The following is an 18,913-nucleotide window of genomic DNA, read 5'->3' as shown; positions in this document are numbered from 1 at the left end:
AGGAGGCAAAATGTAACCTGCATTTGACACTACTATTAATGCCAGGATGGCGCTGTTAGAGATGTTGGTAGTGGCAGCCACATTTTTATCCATGATTCTAGTTTTTTTTTTATTATACTGCCACATCTGTCGCCAATACCATATTTTGGTTTAGCACACATTTGGGACAAAAGCATAATGTTTATAAACTTTGTTAACAAGCAACCAATTTTTGTTTTACATTTTTCTCACAATTGTCAAAAAACTTAATCCAAACTAAAGAGTAATGATTTGAAGAATAATTTGCAGCAATAGCTAGCTGTGTTGTGATTATTACGATAGTTCAATGTGACTAGTCAAACAGTTGCTAAACATTTACCTCTTATTGTTATCTTTATTTTATTGTCTTACATTTTTTATTCATTTTTATTTTTCTTTATTTAAGTAATGAGATTCATCCAAAATGAAATATAAATTTAATGAAACCTAAAATGACAGTCTGTGAAGGCATTCCAAAAATAAATAAATACCTTTTTTTGCTGAATGTGAGAAAAAAAAGGTCACATGCATTTACAAAATAAAATGAGACCAGAAAATTTAGGTGAAATCACAACCCAACAACAAGAACGTTCAACTATTTACTGTATTTAGATTGCATGTGTACATATCTAATATTAGATTACTAGAGAAGAGTCGCAGGATAGAAAAATTATTTTAAACAATTTGCAGACTTTGGTATGTAAACATTTCTCTTTAAGTTTTAAAATAAGGATGAATTATTTTAAAAATACAGTGGGTATGGAAAGTATTCAGACCCCTTTAAATTTTTCCCTCTTTGTTTCATTGCAGCCATTTGGTAAATTCAAAAAAGTTCATTTTCTCACATTAATGTACAGAAATGTAGTAATTTTTGCAATTTTAATAAAAAAGAAGAACTGAAATATCACATGGTAATAAATATCCAAAACCTTTGCTCAGACACTTATATTTAAGTCACATGCTGTCCATTTCCTTGTGATTAGTGATGAGCGAATATACTCGTTACTCGAGATTTCTCGAGCATGCTCGGGGGTCCTCCGAGTATTTTTTAGTGCTCGGAGATTTAGTTTTTCTTGCTCAGCTGAATGATTTACATCTGTTAGCCAGCATAAGTACATGTGGGGATTCCCTAGTAACAAGGCAACCCCCACATGTACTTATGCTGGCTAACAGATGTAAATCATTCAGCTGCAGCAAGAAAAACTAAATCTCTGAGCACTAAAAATACTCGGAGGCCCCCCCGAGCATGTACGAGAAATCTCGAGTAATGAGTATATTCGCTCAACACTACTTGTGATCCTTCTTGAGATGGTTCTACTCTTTCATTAGAGTCCAGCTATGTTTAATTAAACTGATAGAACTTGATTCAGAAAGGCCCGCACCTGTCTATATAACTCATAGTGCATGTCAGACTAAATGAGAATCATGAAAATCATGAGGTCAAAGGAACTGGCCACAGAGCTCAGAGACAGAATTGTGGCAAGGCACAGATCTGGCCAAAGTTACAACAGAATTTCTGCAGTACTCAAGATTCCTAAGAGCACAGTGACTTCCATAATCCTTAAATTGAAGAAGAAGGGGATCACCAGATATCATCCTAGACCTGGCCATCCAGCCAAACTGAGGAATCGTGGGAGAAGAGCTTTGGTGAGAGAAGTACAGAAGAACCCTAAGATCACTGTGGCTGAGCTCCATAGATGCAGTAGGGAGATGGGAGAAAGTTCCATATAGTCAGCTATCACTGCAGCCCTCCACCAGTCAGGCCTTAAAGGAAGAGTGGCCCTACCGAAGCCTCTCCTCATTCCAAGACATATGAAAGCCTGCGTTTGCTAAAAAAAACACATGACGGACTCCCAGACTATAAGAAATAAGATTCTCTTCTCTGATGAGATGAAGATAGATTTTTTTGGTGATAATTCTAAATGGTATGTGCAAAGAAAACCAGGCACCATTCATCACCTGCACAATACAATCCCAACAGTGAAAAATGGTGGTGGCAGCATCATGCTATGGGGGTATTTTTTAGCTGCAGGAATAGGACGACTGGTTGTCATTGAAGGAAACATGAATGCGGCCAAGTACAGAGATATCCTGGATGAAAACCTCTTTCAGAGTGCTCTGGACATCAGACTTGGCCGAAGGTTCACCTTCCAACAAGACAATGACCCTAAGCACACAGCTTAAATAACAGTAGAGTGGCTTCAGAACAATTCTGTGACAATTCTTGACTGGCCCAGCCAGAGCCCTGACCTAAACCCAACTGAGCATTTCTGGAGAGACCTGAAATTGGCTGTCCAACAATGTTCACCATCCAACCTGACGGAACTGGACATGATCTGCAAGGAAGAATGGCAGAGGATCCCCAAATCCAAGTGTGAAAAACTTGTTGCATCATTCCCAAGAAGACTCATGGCTGTACTAGCTCAAAAGGGTGCTTCTACTCAATACTGAGCAAAAGGTCTGAATACTTATGATCAGTTGTTTAATACTATACTTGCTTGCAGTAATAAATAATAAAAACAAAAAAAACTTTTTTGCAATTTCACCTAACTTGGATTTTTTACTAATTTTTTAGTTTGAATGATGTCATTCAAAAGTACAACTTGTCCTGCAAAATAGTCCTCATGCAGCTATATGGCTGGAAAGATAAAACGTTATATTGCTGCCCAAAATAGTTAAAAAATAAAATTTATTATATATTTTTTGTGTCAAAATATTTTTTCATGTCTTTTCTTTGTTAGAATGCTAGACAAATTGGGCGATCTGCTCCCCGCCCCTGCCACCGATCTCCTCCCCGCCCCTGCCACCGATCTCCTCCCCTCCGTCCTCCGTCCTGTCATCGGCTGTCCTCCACTTCCTTCCATCCTCCTGTCCGCTCCCCCCGCAGTCCAATCTCCCCCCTGCTGTCCAATCCTCCCTCATACTTACAGACCTCCGTTGTCCCCCCCGGTGTCCATCCGTCTGCTTCATGGGTACCGCCATCTTACAAAATGCCGGGCGCATGTATAGTGCGCCCGCCGAATCTGCCGGCCAGCAGATTTGTTCCAAGTACATTTTGATCTCTGTGATAGAACCTATCACAGCGATCAAAAAAAAAATTGTATATAAAGCCCCCCTTTATCACCCCCATAGGTAGGGACAATAATAAAATAAAGAAAAAATATTTACTTTTATTTTCCCACTGGGGTTAGGGTTAGAATTAGGGTTAGAATTAGGAATAGAATTAGGCTATGTACACACGGTGTGGATTTGGCTGCGGATCCGCAGCGGATTGGCCGCTGTGGATTCGTAGCAGTTTTCTGGCTATGGTTAGGGCTAGAATTAGGGTTAGAATTAGGCTATGTGCACACGGTGTGGATTTGGCTGCAGATCCGCAGCGGATTGGCCGCTGCGGATTCGTAGCAGTACTCCATCACGTTTACAGTACCATGTAAACCTATGGAAATCCAAATCCGCTGTGCCCATGGTGTGGAAAATACCACGCGGAAATGCTGCATTGTATTTTCTGCACTCAATTCTTTGTGCGGATTCCGCAGCGTTTTATACCCATTCCTCAATAGGAATCCACAGGGTTAGAATTAGGGTTAGGGTTGGAAATAGGGTTAAGATTAGGGTTCGGAGTGTGTTGGGGTTAGGGTTAGGCTTGTGGTTAGGGTTATGGTTAGGGCTAGGGGTGTGTTAGAGCTGGTGTTGGAGTTAGAATTGAGGGGTTTCCACTGATTAGGCACATAAGGGGTCTCGAAACGCGACATGGTGACACCATTGATTTTCAGCCAATCTTGCTTTCAAAAAGTTAAATGGTGCTCCCTCCCATCCGAGCCCCAACGTGCGCACAAATAGTGGTTTACCCATATGGGTTATCAGCGTACTCAGGAAAAATTGCACAACAACGTTGGGGGTCTAATATCTCCTGTTACCCTTGGGAAAATAAAGAATTGCTTGCTAAAAAAAAATTTGAGGAAAGAAAAATGATTTTTTATTTTCACGGCTCTGCCTTGTAAACTTCTATGAAGAACTTGGGGGTTCAAAGTGCTCACCACACATCTAGATAAGTTCCTTGGGGAGTCTAGTTTCCAAAATGGGGTCACTTGTGGGGGATTTCTACTGTTTAGGCAAATCAGGGGCTCTGCAAACGCAACGTGATGCCCGCCAACCATTCCATCGAAGTTTGCATTCCAAAACGTCACTCCTTCCCTTCCGAGCCCTGACGTGTTCCCAAACAGTGGTTTACCCCCACATATGGGGTATCAGCGTACTCAGAACAAACTGGACAATAACTTTTGGGGTCCAATTTCTCCTGTTACCCTTGTAAAAATAAAAAATTGCGGGCTGAAAAATAATTTTTGAGGAAAGAAAAATGATTTTTTATTTTCATGGCTCTGCGTTATAAACTGCTGTGAAGCATTTGGGGGTTCAAAGTGCTCCTTGCACATCTAAAATAGTTCCTTGAGAGGTCTAGTTTCCAGAATGGGTCACTTGTGGGGGAGCTCCAATGTTTAGGCACAGGGGTTCCCCAAATGTTACATAGTTTCCGCTAATGATTGGAGCTAATTTTTCATTCAAAAAGTCAAATAGTGCTCTTTCCCTTCCGAGCCTTGCCGTGTGCCCAAACAGTGGTTTACCCTCACATGTGAAGTATCGTACTCAGGAGAAATTCCCCAACAAATTTTATGATCCATTTTATCCTGTTGCCCATATAAAAATAAAAAATTGAGGCTAAAAGATTTTTTTTGTGAAAAAAAGTACTTTTTCATTTTTACGGATCAATTTGTGAAGCACCTGGGGGTTAAAAGTGTTCACTATGCACCTAGATAAGTTCCATGGGGGGTCTAGTTTCCAAAATGGGGTCACTTGTGGGGGAGATCCAATGTTTAGGCACACGGGGTTCTCCAAATACGACATGGTGTCTGCTAAAGATTGGAGTCAATTTTTCATTCAAAAAGTCAAATAGCGCTCCTTCCCTTCCGAGCTCTGTCGAGCACCCAAACAGTGGTTGCCCCCCCACATATGGGGTATCGGCATACTTAGGACAAATTGTACAATAACTTTTGGGTCCAGTTTCTCCTTTTACCCTTGGGGAAATAAAAAAAATTGTTGCTGAAAGATCATTTTTGTGACTAAAAAGTTAAATGTTCATTTTTTCCTTCAATGTTGCTTCTGCTGCTGTGAAGCACCTGAAGGGTTAATAAACTTCTTGAATGTGATTTTGAGCACCTTGAGGGGTGCAGTTTTTAGAATGGTGTCACTTTTCGGTATTTTCAGCCAGATAGACCCCTCAAACTAACTTCAAATGTGAAGTGGTCCCTAAATAAAATGCTTTTGTAAATTTTGTTGCAAAAATGAGAAATCGCTGGTCAAATTTTAACCCTTAGGCTAGGGTCACATTGCGTTAGTGCAATCCGTTTAGCGCTAGCGCTAGCGGATTGCGCTAACGCAATGTTTTTAAAGGGTCGCGTTTCGGGGTCGCGTTAACGTCCCCGCTCTCGCAGATCCCCGATCTGCGAGAGCGGGGAACGGACCTCGGGCGCGCCGCGGACGCTGCAAGCAGCGTCCGAGGCGCGCTACAAAAGACCGGCGCGTCGCTAGCGCGTGCCGAAAATGACACGCGCTAGCAATGCGCTGGTACATTGCGGGCAATGGGAGCGCTAACGGACGCGTTGCATGGCGTTAATTTCGCCGTGCAACGCTGTCCGTTAGCGCTCTGACCAAAACGCAATGTGACCCCAGCCTTATAACTTCCTAGCAAAAAAAAAAATTGTTTCCAAAATTATGCTAATGTAAAGTAGACATGTGGGTAATGTTATTTATTAACTATTTTGTGTCACATATCTCTCTGGTTTAACAAAATAAAAATTTAAATTTCGAAAATTGCTAAATTTTCAACATTTTTGCCAAATTTCTGATTTTTTCACATATAAACACAAAAATTATTGACCTAAATTTACTACTAACATTAAGCCCAATATGTCATGAAAAAAAAATCTCAGAATCGCTAGGATCCGTTGAAGCGTTCCAGAGTTATTACCTCATAAAGGGACACTGGTCAGAATTGCAAAAAATGGCCAGGTCATTAAGGTCAAAATAGGCTGCGTCATGAAGGAGTTAAACGGCTATGCAGACGCTTATTTATTTACACTAGGGTGTGAGTGTAATCCTGGACAGCTTTCAATCAGTGCTTACAAGCACAATAAAAGAAAGCTTATACGTGCTGCACATGCTCTGCTGTTAGCAGTGGTGGTTGGTCTTTAAATTAGCTGTGAACAAAAAAAGTTGCCAATCCGCTACAGAGTCCAATATAAACTTATCACTGGTGTATCACCTCACCACACTAATGTAACTATTCCAGTTTTGCCCTTCAAAAATTTTCTTTCAAATGTGATTCCTCATATCATTCGTTTACACATCCTCCATGCACTTAAAGGGAACCTGTCACCCCCTCAGACGTTTGTAACTAAAAGAGCCACATTGTGCAGCACTAATGCTGCATTCTGACAAGGTGGCTCTTTTAGTTATGCTTTCTGCACAAGCTGAAATAAACGCTTTTAAAATGTGTCCCCTCATACGGTGAAATTATCGTGGGGGCCAGTCTTTCCCCCTTAATCAGATGCAGTACAGCCGTCACTCTGGGCCTGTCCGCTGGGCACCGCCTCCTCTTGCTACATTAGTGTTCCCGGCGCTTGCACTGTAAGTATTTTTTTTGGGCATGCGCAGTTGCGCTGCCCTTTGAACTTACAGTGCAGGCGCCAGGGACGCTAATGAAGCAAGAGGAGGCGGCGCCGGCCCCGGGACGATTTCACCGTATGAGGGGGCACATTTTATAAGCATTTATTTCCGCATGTGCAGGGAGCATAACTAAAAGAGCCACCTTGTCAGAATGCAGCATTAGTGCTGCACAAGATGGCTCTTTTAGTTACAAACGCCTGGGGGGGTGACAAGACCACTTTGTATCTATGCTTATACACATACTGGCTGGTCACTGGTTCATGCTACGTTATTTGAATTCCCTATTTATTATATTAATGGGTGGACCATTCAATAAAAGCTTTTTACCACTTACATTTCGTGTCTCTCCTATTTCCTCATAGAATGAAAGCTTGTGAGCAGGGCCCTCATTCCTCTTGGTATATACTGAATTATGTGTCTACTCTATTACAGTATTTTTCAGACTATAAGACGCACCCCAATTTGAGGTGGAAAATAGTAGAAAAAATATCTTTATAAGATGGGGGTCCGTCTTATTGTCCAAATTTAAGGTATCTCACCTGAAAGCCAGCGGTGGTACAGTGGGGTCACAGAAGGCAGAGTCCCTTCCTTAGAAAGCTGGCAGTGGCAGAAGTGGGGCAATGCTTCAGTCGCGGAGTGCGATGCTGCGGGTCTGGTGCCAGCGGTGAGGCAGAGCTGTAGCAGGGACCCTTTGTCAGGATGCCAGTGGTGGCAGAGGTGTGGCTATGCTGCTGTGGTGAGCGATGCGGAGTGTACCTGAGCAAGGGCCACCGGATGCTTCCGGAAAATGGCCACCGAAGGCCATGCATGCGCAGATTGTGATTTCGGTGGCCATTTTCCTGAAGCTGAGTGCGGCCCACAGCTTTAGGAAGAAGAACGCAGGAAAAGCATTGATGCACTCACCTAACTGTGGACACCGGGTCGCGGCACCACCACATTTCTGCCACCTGCATCCTGAAGAAGGGACCCTGCTCAGGTGCACTCCGCACTGCCGCAGCATTGCCATACCTCTGCCACAACCCCCCAGGTAAGCCTGCGTTCGCACTATAAGATACACCCCCCATTTTCCTCCCAAATTATTTGGGGAAAAAGTGTGTCTGTAATGTAAAGTGTTACGAAATATGTTGGCACAAAAGAAATAAAAATTGTTATATATTAATATTATTAATATCACTAGAACAGCTACATTTTTATAATAAGAAGTAAATAGCAAAACTGCTTGCATTTACAAGCTCTATCTTCTATAGATAATGAAGATGAGCACAGCTCTTTAAGCGAAAAGGCTGGACATAACCTACTGAAAGCTATTATAATGCACTTTATATCCAAAGCAACAGATGGTGCTTAGTTTACAGCCACTTCTGTACTTTACACCTTCCGTTGAGGTTGAATCTATAACAGAATGAAATAGTTTTCTATATTGTAGTCTACAAAGAGGAGGCCTAATGGACATAAGATGTAAAGGTGTTAAAAAGTGTTGTGGAAAATTACTATAGCTAATTTTAGTGTGTACATATCTTTTGGAAAGTGTTTTATTGTATATGCAGTAAGGCTAAGTTCACATGAGCGTTTGGGGGCTTTGCGAATGGCTGTATACTTCCTCTGTTAAGCTCTGCCCACGTCCATACTTTAGGTCCGCCTACTTCTGCATGCGTACTGCGTACCTATCTTTGACATTGGTTACGCAGTGTTAGGTGTTAAGTTTCTGCCACTGCACAGGGGGGATCTTGAACGATGTCCGCTGCAGTCTCCCATTCTTCTCCAGCTGCAGTGGAACCTGCTCAGCGGAGACGTCGGTCCCAGCATCTGGCTCAAGCTGACATTGTGCGACTGGTTACTGTTTCCTTTCCAGGCTCTGTCTTTGTAGCCAGTGATCAGCAGCAAGCAGGCCTTTCTGGGACTAAGTGTCACCTTTCTCATACTGAGCATGCCCACGGAACGACCTCCTAACACACGGGACATGCGGATGTATTGCAATGTATTGTAATGCAGATGCATTGTTTTGTCGAGCCCGGCGACCGCAAGAGAGTGTAACTTGTTATCTGCTATCCAACTAACCACCTGTTTCGCACTGGTGTGTCCTTTGAAGTGGTCTTCTGTGCCTCTCTACAAAGTGGGAATGAATCTATGTGTAGGGCATGGGTGTGTTTCTTGTGCTCCAGTAAGAGGTACAGTCACACATGTCCCACGTCCTCGCCGTCTGTGTACACCATCATCAGCACTTTCACTTGCTAGGTCTCTGGGAACCAAGTTTCTTTAATTAATTGAAACCTTTTATTAAAAAAAATTTTTGTCACCTGTAGCAGGTCAAGTGGTTTTTAAAAATTTCAAAACACCTTAATTTCACACAAAAAGCAGGTTATACTGTATGGATGATAATATAGTCAATTTTTTCACCCCCTCCAAAATAAAATGTGGTCACCTGGGCCTAGAGGCTAAATTCCTCACTCTCCCTGCTCCAGCGGCTGTCCCTTAGCTTAATTCAGAATGTATCACAGAGAAACAGCAAAGCACAAGGTTAGCCCTAAGAAGGACTTTTAGTATAATGGTTTCGCATAGTATCACCACTAGTGTATTCTGATTCCTAAAGCTATGTACACAGGCTTGGTGTACACAGGCTAGGTATTATCTGACAGAATTGCAGGGGTGTCAATACTTTTGGCCACAACTGTATTATTCATGCGTCTGTACAAAATAAAACACTCTCCCTTTGCTTTTACTATAGTTGTATTACAAACACCCATCTTTAAAGGGATTGTCCAGTAAAAACTGATAAGTCTGCGGTCACTCTGTGTGACTTCAGACTTCTGAATTTCCATAGCACAAGCACTGTACGCTGTGGGGATTCACTGGTTTCAAACCTGGGAACTGAGAGTATGTATGTGTTATACATACCTCTGGCTCTTGCCTCTGACCTTGTGGAGTCATACATACAGTTTTGATTATGGTGCACTACAGCACGCTGATTAATCTGGCTCAGCTTGGTACATACTGAAAATTAAATGTGAGCAATCTTTATTCTGTAATCAAATTTTAAATAAAACTACTTTGACAATATGCAGTAATTTCAAATGAGCAAATCTTTTGAAATTTAAATTTGCCATCTATGCTGAATTTTCTTCAAAAATTTAATTGGCAGCAAATCAATTCACTGTGATTTCAAAAGCACAGCAAAGTCTATAACTTGCCTAAAAAAAACTATGTTAACCCCTTCATGACCCAGCGTATTTTGACCTTAAAGACCTTGCCGTTTTTTGCAATTCTGACCAGTGTCCCTTTATGAGGTAATAACTCAGGAACGCTTCAACGGATCCTAGCGGTTCTGAGATTGTTTTTTGTGACATATTGGGCTTCATGTTAGTGGTAAATTTAGGTCAATAAATTATGCGTTTATTTGTGATCAAAACGGAAATTTGGCGAAAATTTTGAAAATTTCGCAATTTTCACATTTTGAATTTTTATTCTGTTAAACCAGAGAGTTATGTGACACAAAATAGTTAATAAATAACATTTCCCACATGTTTCCTTTACATCAGCACAATTTTGGAAACAAAATTTTTCTTTGCTAGGAAGTTATAAGGGTTAAAATTTGACCAGCGATTTCTCATTTTTACAACGAAATTTACAAAACCATTTTTTTAGGGACCACCTCACATTTGAAGTCAGTTTGAGGGGTCTATATGGCTGAAAATACCCAAAAGTGACACCATTCTAAAAACTGCACCCCTCAAGGTACTCAAAACCACATCCTAGAAGTTTATTAACCCTTCAGGTGCTTCACAGCAGCAGAAGCAACATGGAAGGAAAAAATGAACATTTAACTTTTTAGTCACAAAAATTATCTTTTAGCAACAATTTTTTTATTTTCCCAATGGTAAAAGGAGAAACTGAACCACGTAAGTTGTTGTCCAATTTGTCCTGAGTACGCTGATACCTCATATGTGGGGGTAAACCACTGTTTGGGCGCACGGCAGGGCTTGGAAGGGAAGGAGCACCATTTGACTTTTTGAATCAAAAATTTCTCCACTCTTTAGCGGACACCATGTCACGTTTGGAGAGCCCCCGTGTGCCTAAAAATTGGAGCTCCCCCACAAGTAACCCCATTTTGGAAACTAGACCCCCCAAGGAACTTATTTAGATGCCTAGTGAGCACTTTAAACCCTCAGGTGCTTCACAAATTGATCTGTAAAAATGAAAAAGTATTTTTTTTTTCACAAAAAAATTCTTTTCGCCTCAATTTTTTCATTATCACATGGGCAATAGGATAAAATGGATCATAAAATTTGTTGGGCAATTTCTCCCGAGTACGCCGATACCTCATATGTGGGGGTAAACCACTGTTTGGGCACACGGCAGGGCTCGGAAGGGAAGGCGCGCCTTTTGACTTTTTGAATGGAAAATTAGCTCCAATTGTTAGCGGACACCATGTCACGTTTGGAGAGCCCCTGTGTGCCTAAACATTGGAGCTCCTCCACAAGTGACCCCATTTTGGAAACTAGACCCCCCAAGGAACTTATCTAGATGCATATTGAGCACTTTAAACCCCCAGGTGCTTCACAGAAGTTTATAACGCAGAGCCATGAAAATAAAAAATAATTTTTCTTTCCTCAAAAATGATTTTTTAGCCTGGAATTTCCTATTTTGCCAAGGGTAATGGCAGAAATTGGACCCCAAATGTTGTTGTCCAGTTTGTCCTGAGTACACTGATACCCCATATGTGGGGGTAAACCACTGTTTGGGCGCACGGCAGGGCTCGGAAGGGAAGGCACACCATTTGGCTTTTTAAATGGAAAATTAGCTCCAATCATTAGCGGACACCATGTCACGTTTGGAGAGCCCTTGTGTGCCTAAACATTGGAGATCCCCCAGAAATGACCCCATTTTGGAAACTAGTCCACCAAAGGAACTAATCTAGATGTGTGGTGAGGACTTTGAACCCCCAAGTGCTTCACAGAAGTTTATAACGCAGAGCCATGAAAATAAAAATAAAAAAATATTTTCTCAAAAATGATTTTTAGCCTGCAATTTTTTATTTTCCCAAGGGTATCAGGAGAAATTTGACCCCCAAATTTGTTGTCCAGTTTCTCCTGAGTACGCTGATACCCCATATGTGGGGGTAAACCACTGTTTGGGCACATGCCGGGGCTCGGAAGTGAAGTAGTGACGTTTTGAAATGCAGACTTTGATGGAATGCTCTGTGGGCGTCACGTTGCGTTTGCAGAGCCCCTGATGTGGCTTAACAGTAGAAACCCCCCACAAGTGACCCCATTTTGGAAACTAGACCCCGAAAGGAACTTATCTAGATGTGTGGTGAGCACTTTGAACCCCCAAGTGCTTCACAGAAGTTTATAATGCAGAGCCGTGAAAATAATAAATACGTTTTCTTTCCTCAAAAATAATTATTTAGCCCAGAATTTTTTAATTTTCCCAAGGGTGACAGGAGAAATTTGACCCCAATATTTGTTGTCCAGTTTCTCCTGAGTACGGTGATACCCCATATGTGGGGGTAAACTACTGTTTGGGCACATGCCGGGGCTCGGAATTGAAGTAGTGACGTTTTGAAATGCAGACTTTGATGGAATGCTCTGCGGGCGTCACGTTGCGTTTGCAGAGCCCGTGATGTGGCTAAACAGTAGAAACCCCCCACAAGTGACCCCATTTTGGAAACTAGAACCCGAAAGGAACTTATCTAGATGTGTGGTGAGCACTTTGAACCCCCAAGTGCTTCATAGAAGTATATAATGCAGAGCCGTGAAAATAATAAATATGTTTTCTTTCCTCAAAAATAATTATTTAGCCCAGAATTTTTTATTTTTCCAAGGGTTACAGGAGAAATTGGACCCCAAACGTTGTTGTTCAGTTACTCCTGAGTACGCTGATACCCCATGTGTGGAGGTAAACCACTGTTTGGGCACACGTCGGGGCTCAGAAGGGAAGTAGTGACTTTTGAAATGCAGACCTTGATGGAATGGTCTGCGGGCGTCACGTTGCGTTTGCAGAGCCTCTGGTGTGCCTAAACAGTAGAAACCCCCCACAAGTGACCCCATTTTAGAAACTATACCCCCCAAGGAACTTATCTAGATATGTGGTGAGCACTTTGAACCCCCAAGTGCTTCACAGACGTTTACAACGTAGAGCCGTGAAAATAATAAATCATTTTTCTTTCCTCAAAAATGATGTTTTAGCAAGCATTTTTTTATTTTCACAAGGGTAACAGGAGAAATTGGACCCCAGTAATTGTTGCGCAGTTTATCCTGAGTATGCTGGTACCCCATATGTGGGGGTAAACCACTGTTTGGGCACACGTCAGGGCTCGGAATTGAGGGAGCACCATTTGATTTTTTGAATACGAGATTGGCTGGAATCAATGGTGGCGCCATGTTGCGTTTGGAAACCCCTGATGTGCCTAAACAGTGGTAACCCCTCAATTCTACCTCCAACACTAACCCCAACACACCCCTAACCCTAATCCCAACTGTAGCCATAACCCTAATCACAACCCTAACCCCAACACACCCCTAACCACAACCCTAACCCCAACACACCCCTAACCCTAACCACAACCCTAATTCCAACCCTAACCCTAACCACAACCCTAATTCCAACTGTAGCCATAACCCTAATCACAGCCCTAACCCTAACCCTAACCCCAACACATCCCTAACCCTAATCCCAACTGTAGCCCTAACCCTAATCACAGCCCTAACCCTAAACCCAACACACCCCTAACCCTAATCCCAACTGTAGCCATAACCCTAATCACAACCCTAACCACAACACAACCCTAACCACAACCCTAATTCCAACCCTAACCCTAAGGTTATGTGCCCACGTTGCGGATTCGTGTGAGATTTTTCAGCATCATTTTTTAAAAATCCGCAGGTAAAAGGCACTGCGTTTTACCTGCGGATTTTCCGTGGATTTCCAGTGTTTTTTGTGCGGATTTCACCTGCGGATTCCTATTGAGGAACAGGTGTAAAACGCTGTGGAATCCGCACAAAGAATTGACATGCTGCGGAAAATACAACGCAGCGTTTCCGCGCGGTATTTTCCGCACCATGGGCACAGCGGATTTGGTTTCCATATGTTTACATGGTACTGTACACCTGATGGAACACTGCTGCGAATCCGCAGCGGCCAATCCACTGCGGATCCGCAGCCAAATCCGCACCGTGTGCACATGGCCTAATTCTAAAGGTATGTGCACACGCTGCGGAAAACGCTGCGGATCCGCAGCAGTTTCCCATGAGTTTACAGTTCAATGTAAACCTATGGGAAACAAAAATCGCTGTACACATGCTGCAGAAAAACTGCACGGAAACGCAGCGGTTTACATTCCGCAGCATGTCACTTCTTTGTGCGGATTCCGCAGCGGTTTTACAACTGCTCAAATAGAAAATCGCAGTTGTAAAACCGCAGGGAAATGCGCAGAAAAAACATGGTAAATCCGCCATAAATCCGCAGCGGTTTAGCACTGCGGATTTACCAATCCGCAGCGGAAAAATCCGCAGAGGACCAGAATACGTGTGCACATACCGAAACCCTAACCCTACCCCTACCCCTAGCCCTAACCCTACCCCTACCCCTAACCCTAACCCTAACCCTAACCCTAACCCTAGCCCTAACCCTAACCCTAACCCTAGCCCTAACCCTAACCCTACCCCTAACCCTACCCCTAACCCTAACCCTAGCCCTAACCCTACCCCTAACCCTACCCCTAACCCTATTCTAACATTAGTGGAAAAAAAAAATTCTTTATTTTTTTTATTGTCCCTACCTATGGGGGTGACAAAGGGGGGGGGTCATTTATTATTTTTTTTATTTTGATCACTGAGATAGATTATATCTCAATGATCAAAGTGCACTTTGGAACGAATCTGCCGGCTGGCAGATTCGGCGGGCGCACTGCGCATGCGCCCGCCATTTTGGAAGATGGCGGCGCCCGGGGAGAAGACGGACGGACCCCGGCAGGATCGGTAAGTATGATAGGGTGGGGGGGAGCACCGGGGGGGATCGGAGCATGGGGGGTGAATCGGAGCGCGGGAGGGGTGGAACGGAGCACGGGGGGGTAGAACGGAGCACGGGGGGGTGGAACGGAGCATGGAGGGGGGTGGATCGGAGTGCAGGGGGGGTGATCGGAGCACGGGGGGGTGATTGAAGCACGGGGGGAGCGGACAAGAGCACGGGGGGGAGCGGAGCACAGGACAGAGGGGAGCCAGAGCAGTGTACCGGCCAGATCGGGGGGCTGGGGGGTCGATCGGTGGGGTGGGGTGGGGGCACATTAGTATTTCCAGCCATGGCCGATGGTATTGCAGCATCGGCCATGGCTGGATTGTAATATTTCACCCGTTATAATAGGTGAAATATTACAAATCGCTCTGATTGGCAGTTTCACTTTCAACAGCCAATCAGAGCGATCGTAGCCACGAGGGGGTGAAGCCACCCCCCCTGGGCTAAACTACTACTCCTCCTGTCCCTGCAGATCGGGTGAAATGGGAGTTAACCCTTTCACCCGATCTGCAGGGACGCGATCTTTCCATGACGCCACATAGGCGTCATGGGTCGGATTGGCACCGACTTTCAAGGTCGGGAAGGGGTTAAAAAAAACCAGAATTGCCATTTTTTGATGGGTTACCAAACCTGTGCTTAAAAATGCAATCAAAACAATTATTATTACCAATAAAAAAAGTTAACATGCACCACAAAAAGAGACAATTCATACAAAAAAAAATCAAAGCAATCATAAAACTATGTTGGTAAGAAAAAAAGATTACAGCTCTTGAAAAATGGGAGGAAAACACATAGAGCCAAAAAAAAAGAAAATTAGCCAGGTCACAAATTGATTAAAACATTGAAAAATGAAATAAACATGAATTGTATTATATTATTAATTTTATCATTTATAGTATTTTTCTTTTTTTTCAGATTCTTCTCAAGGGACAATGAATTTAGATTGGGATATGAGCTCGTTGAAAAATATGGGTAATGTATCTCACAAATAAATTATTTTTTCTTAACAAAAAAAGCAATAATAAAGAAAAGGACCGAGTGATAAAGTCATCTAACTGTATAGAGTCCTTTTACAGCAACAATAGGTGTTACATTTTATGCCAGATTCAGTTAAATTTAATAGTATACTCTTATGAAAAGTTTAACTACTGTAAATGTAAGGTTTCTTATCCACAGTTTCAGTAAAAGCCTGGATATTATCCTTTGGTAAACACATTTTTGGGTCCCTCTATCTGTAACGAGTAAAAGTGTTTGCACACATTATACTAAAGTTGACATTTTACATTGTTTTAGCCTATCAATGACACTTTGTTGTCATTTTGAGCCAAATTGGTCATGATAAGTTTATTTTATCTGATAATGAAACATCTGTCAAGGAGGATCTTTTTTTGAAACAGCATATCCAGAATAATTGTTCATCCTTTGCCTGCTGATTTTGTTCAGTTAAAGTGACTATAACTGCCAATATTAACTAAAATGTGTACGATTGCATCAGCAAAACAATCTTTTATCAATAGATCATTCAATTTGTGGCTGTTTAACCTTTTTTTATCTAATGTTAACATAAAAAGATAACATTTTATATATACATTTTAGCCTATAAAATTGAAATATAAAGTTATGTTCTCAGACATTGGAAATACTGAATATATCTGTTCATCAACTAGTCAACAATCCATAACTTAATGGCTGCAGATACAAAAGGCAAATTATTATATGTAGCATAACGGCTAAAAGCTTGGATGCCAGAAGATTTGACTGTCATTAAAACTGATCTTTTGGTTAAAAAATTATTTAAAGTATTAAAAAGTGCCTACAACATGGTGATAATAATGCTGTTTAACCCACCCACAAACTTAATGAACGCCATGAAACTCAATCCAATATATTTATATAATGCTATACAACATGTTTTATTGTTATATTTCTCTATATTTTTTTCTCTTAAATCAGTATTGTGTGCAATGCTACATAAAATTATTTTAATTTCTTGTCAACTTTTACTGTAGTATTTTTACTGAGTTAATCATAATGTTCAGATGTAGGAACCTCACCACTACAAAAGAAAATGAGAAAGTAGGTCTTGCTGCAGTACAAATTTTATTTTGATACGGCATGGAGTGGACCACATTAGAGATTGTTTAGAAAATGTTTGGCAGTCTCAAATTCAGCACGAACATTGTACCGTTGTACATTCCTATCCGTGTTCGGATACTGGGAGCATTTTTCCTCAAACTTGTCAAAAACATACCAAAGCTCTGTAAATCGAGTTTCCATTAATACTTTCATTAGAACTTTGGCTAAGACAGTGGTGCTGTATGATGAGGAGAAGTGTGTGATGAGGAGAGAGGATGAGGAGAGGTCAGAGTAGCGGCGGACTCTATTTTAAAAAAAATTAACTTAATGTGTGGAGATTCCACCAATCAATCAAGGTGCAGAAGCCATCCACAACTTCCAGACAGAAGGGCTTTATAGCTGCCTGTCACATGTCCCGCTCTATTTAAAAAGCGAACATGTTGTTTTTGCTCCATTTTGTCAGTGTAACAGTGCAGAGAGGCTGCTCCTGCTGCTGCTCCAAGTAGTCAGATAGATAGGATCATGTGTGAAATCGACCTTCCAGCTTCTAAATAGTTTGCACTAATAGTGTGGGCCACAGGCCAGGCAACATTTCAGAATCCAAATCCTTTCTGACAATAGTGTAGGCTTTACTGCAGGCCATATTTTAAAATCTAAATTATTTGTGCTAATAGGGTGGGCCTGACAACAGGCCACATTTTAGAATCTAAATCCTTTCTGCTAGTAGTGTGGGTCATACACCAGGCTACAATTCACAATCTAAATCCTTTCTACTAATAGTGTGTGCTTTACACCAGGCCGTATTTTAGAATCGAAATTATTTGTGCTAATAGTGTTGTCCAGTCAGGAATCCATACTTCAGAATCTAAATCCTTTCTGCTAATAGTGTAGGCCATACACCAGGCCAAATTTCAGAGACTAAATTATTTGTGCTAATAGTGTGATCCAGAGACCAAGCCCCATTTCATAATCTATATAGTTTGTGCTAATAGTGTGGGCCAGAAACCAGGCCACATTTCATAATCTTAATTGTTTGTGCTTATTGTGTGGGTCAGACACCAAGCCACATTTCATAATCCTTCTTCTCCTCTCACTTCCTCAAACTCATTGTGTACAAATCTGAACTCATCATCTTTCCTCCATCACACAGATCTTCCTTACCTGACCTATTTATCACAATTAATGACATCACGCTTTCCCCTTTACCGGAAGTCCGCTGCCTCGGAGTAACCCTTAACTCTGCCATGTCCTTCAAACTGCACATCCAAGCTCTTTCCACCTCCTGTCACCTCAAACTCAAAAATATCTTCAGAATCCATCCTTTTCTCAACCCTCAATCTACTGAAATGCTTGTGCATGCCCTCATCATCTCCCGCCTCGACTACTACAACATCCTTTTCTGTGGCCTCCCTGCTAACACTCTCGCCCCTCTCCAGTCCATTCTTAACTCTGCTGCCCGACTAATTCATCTCTTTCCTCGCTACTCCTCCGCTTCTCCCCTCTGCAAATCTCTTCACTGGCTCACATTCCCTCAGCGTATCCAGTTCAAATTACTAATACTAACCTACAAAGCCATCCATAACCTGTCTCCTCCATATATCTCTAACCTAATCTCCCGATATCTTCCCTCACGTAATCTCCAATCCTCCCAAGACCTCCTTATCTCCCCATACTTATTCACTCCTCACCTAATCGCCTCCAAGACTTCTTCTGAATATCCCCTGTTGTGGATTCTGTGGCAGAGCTCCCTCCTGTGGTCACAGGTGGTACTTCGGCTGATTTTGTCTATGAGCTTCCGTTGGTGGAGGTGAGTGGTACTGCGGCTTCTGAGTTTCCTTCCTCAGGTGATGTGGTGAAGTCGTTAGGTGCTGCTCTATTTAACTCCACCTAGTGCTTTGCTCCTGGCCTCCAGTCAATGTTCTAGTATTGGTCTTGCTTCCTCCTGGATCGATCCTGTGGCCTGTCTGCTCTGCATAAGCTAAGTTTTGCTTGTGTTATTTTTGTTTGCTATTTTTTCTGTCCAGCTTGCTTAATTGGATTTTCTGGCTTGCTGGAAGCTCTGGGACGCAGAGATTTAGTGGCTAGA

General features: G+C 42.2%; 1 protein-coding gene across 2 annotated transcripts in view; it reads left to right on the top strand.

Annotated features, from left to right (window-relative positions):
• GFRAL (GDNF family receptor alpha like) overlaps window positions 1-18,913 on the top strand; it is a 269,983-nt gene that overhangs the window by 171,803 nt on the left and 79,267 nt on the right. For both annotated transcript variants that reach the window (XM_069726751.1, XM_069726753.1), the window contains one exon: window positions 15,667-15,723. In XM_069726751.1, coding sequence (XP_069582852.1) covers window positions 15,667-15,723 — 57 coding nt within the window. The remainder of the gene's footprint in view (window positions 1-15,666; window positions 15,724-18,913) is intronic.

This window comes from Ranitomeya imitator, chromosome 5, assembly GCF_032444005.1.
Source record: "Ranitomeya imitator isolate aRanImi1 chromosome 5, aRanImi1.pri, whole genome shotgun sequence".
NCBI classification, from domain to species: Eukaryota; Metazoa; Chordata; class Amphibia; order Anura; family Dendrobatidae; genus Ranitomeya; species Ranitomeya imitator.
The sequence above is the reverse complement of the archived record's forward strand: the minus strand, read 5'-3'. Positions and strand labels throughout refer to the sequence as shown.